We start from the raw sequence: 1,529 nt of genomic DNA, 5'->3' as shown, positions 1-1,529 counted from the left end.
CCTTGTCCCTTGTCATACAGATGAGGAGCAGGAGGAGGAGGAACATCCCGACTCGGGCGATTCCTCCAGCAGCCAGAGACCTCTGGACCCCCGCGCCCTGCTCAGATGAATGTCTGCTGGGGCCGGGAGCTCCAGAAGGAGACCACCATCTCGTGCTGGGTCCTCTTCCACAACCAGCAGCTACCGTGACCGCTCACCTGTCTCCCGGGCCAGTGCACCCGCCAGCGATGGCAGTGAGGCCAAAGAGAGTATGCAAGGTAAATCCTATATTTATGTTTATAACTGCATGGCTCAACTGTGCAATTGTGGCATGTATCTTTCACTGCTTACTGTGCTGGTATGTTTGCAAGGTTGCTGTGGAAGTAGGATTGTGAGTGTCCCTGGCATGGTCATGTGCTGCATGTGTCCCACATTCCTAAGGCACCCCTCCCTTGCATGTAAATCTCTCCTTTCCCCACGCCCTTAGTTTGAAGCTCTACCCTTTGCCACAGCTTTGAGTGAGAGTTCCTGCATGGCAGAATGGGGTTGGACTAGATGGCCCTCAGGGTCTCTGCTAACTGTAGGCTTCTATGACTCTCTGGTTGTATGCCTAATAGTAGGAGGACGAACTGAAGCAGAAGAAGAAGGAGAAGGAGAACCACCTCCAGCTAATCCCATAGCTGCCATGTCAGCAGAGGAGCGACTTGCCACCAAGAAGAAAAGGGTGCGTCCGTCAGCAGCTACGAGAACTGTGGCAGCTGTGGATCAGCTCAAGGCTTGCTCAGAAGAGCACATGGCAGCACTGATGCAGCAGGAGCAGCGAGCCTGTGAGGAAAGGGAGAGGGCCAGACAGTCCCACAGGGAGCTTATGGAAAGGGCACTGGGATTTCAAGAGAGGACACTGGAAGTTCAAGAGAGGGCTGTTCAGAACCAGGAGAGAGCAATAGAGAGGGCAGACCAACATCACGAGAGCACAGTCCAGGAGCAGAGGTGACTCAACACCACCTTGGAAGCGCAGACTGTTCTGATGGGGCAAATGCTGGAGATCATGAGGGGAGGGCAGGGTGGCCCGAGACGCAGAAGGGTGGAAGAGGCAGGGCTGTCCCCAGGGTCGTGGAGGAAGGGGTAGGGCAGCAGGAGCCCCCAGCAAGAGCAATCCTTCCAGCTGAGGAGCAGGGAGTTGCCATGGAGGTGGAACTGTCTCAGCAGCCTCTTGCTGGGCCATCCTCCAGCCTCTTCAGTGACTCAGTGGCAGTTCCACCGCCCACAACTCGCCCCCAAAGGCAAAGGGCAACTAGAGGGGGCCTGGGATCAAGGGGCAGGGAGCACTGACAAGGCACTAGGTCCCATGATGTCCCATAAAGACATCATTTCGCCTGCCAGGGTATGTGTTCCCTCCCAGCCCTATCTAATCTATTCTACCCTTGTACCAAACCCGGAAGCTGCAATTGGTGCAGAACATGGCAGCTAGATTGGTCGCTGGTAGCTCCAGGTCAGACCATATAACACCTATTTTAAAAGACCTTCACTGGCTGCCTATCCGCTTCCGA

The 1,529-nt window shown here is 55.3% G+C and overlaps 1 protein-coding gene across 1 annotated transcript; it reads left to right on the top strand.

Annotated features, from left to right (window-relative positions):
* Nucleotides 1–1,038, top strand: LOC121921136 (caldesmon-like). Its single transcript, XM_042448723.1, has 2 exons — nt 1–257; nt 597–1,038. The coding sequence occupies exons 1-2, from the start codon at nt 110–112 to the stop codon at nt 971–973; spliced, it is 525 nt and encodes a 174-aa protein (XP_042304657.1). The 5' UTR covers nt 1–109; the 3' UTR covers nt 974–1,038.
* The last annotated feature ends 491 nt before the right edge of the window (nt 1,039–1,529 follow it).

This window comes from Sceloporus undulatus, chromosome 2 (assembly GCF_019175285.1).
Source record: "Sceloporus undulatus isolate JIND9_A2432 ecotype Alabama chromosome 2, SceUnd_v1.1, whole genome shotgun sequence".
Lineage (NCBI taxonomy): Eukaryota > Metazoa > Chordata > Lepidosauria > Squamata > Phrynosomatidae > Sceloporus > Sceloporus undulatus.
Note: the sequence above shows the minus strand (reverse complement) of the source record. Positions and strands in the feature narration are given on the sequence as shown.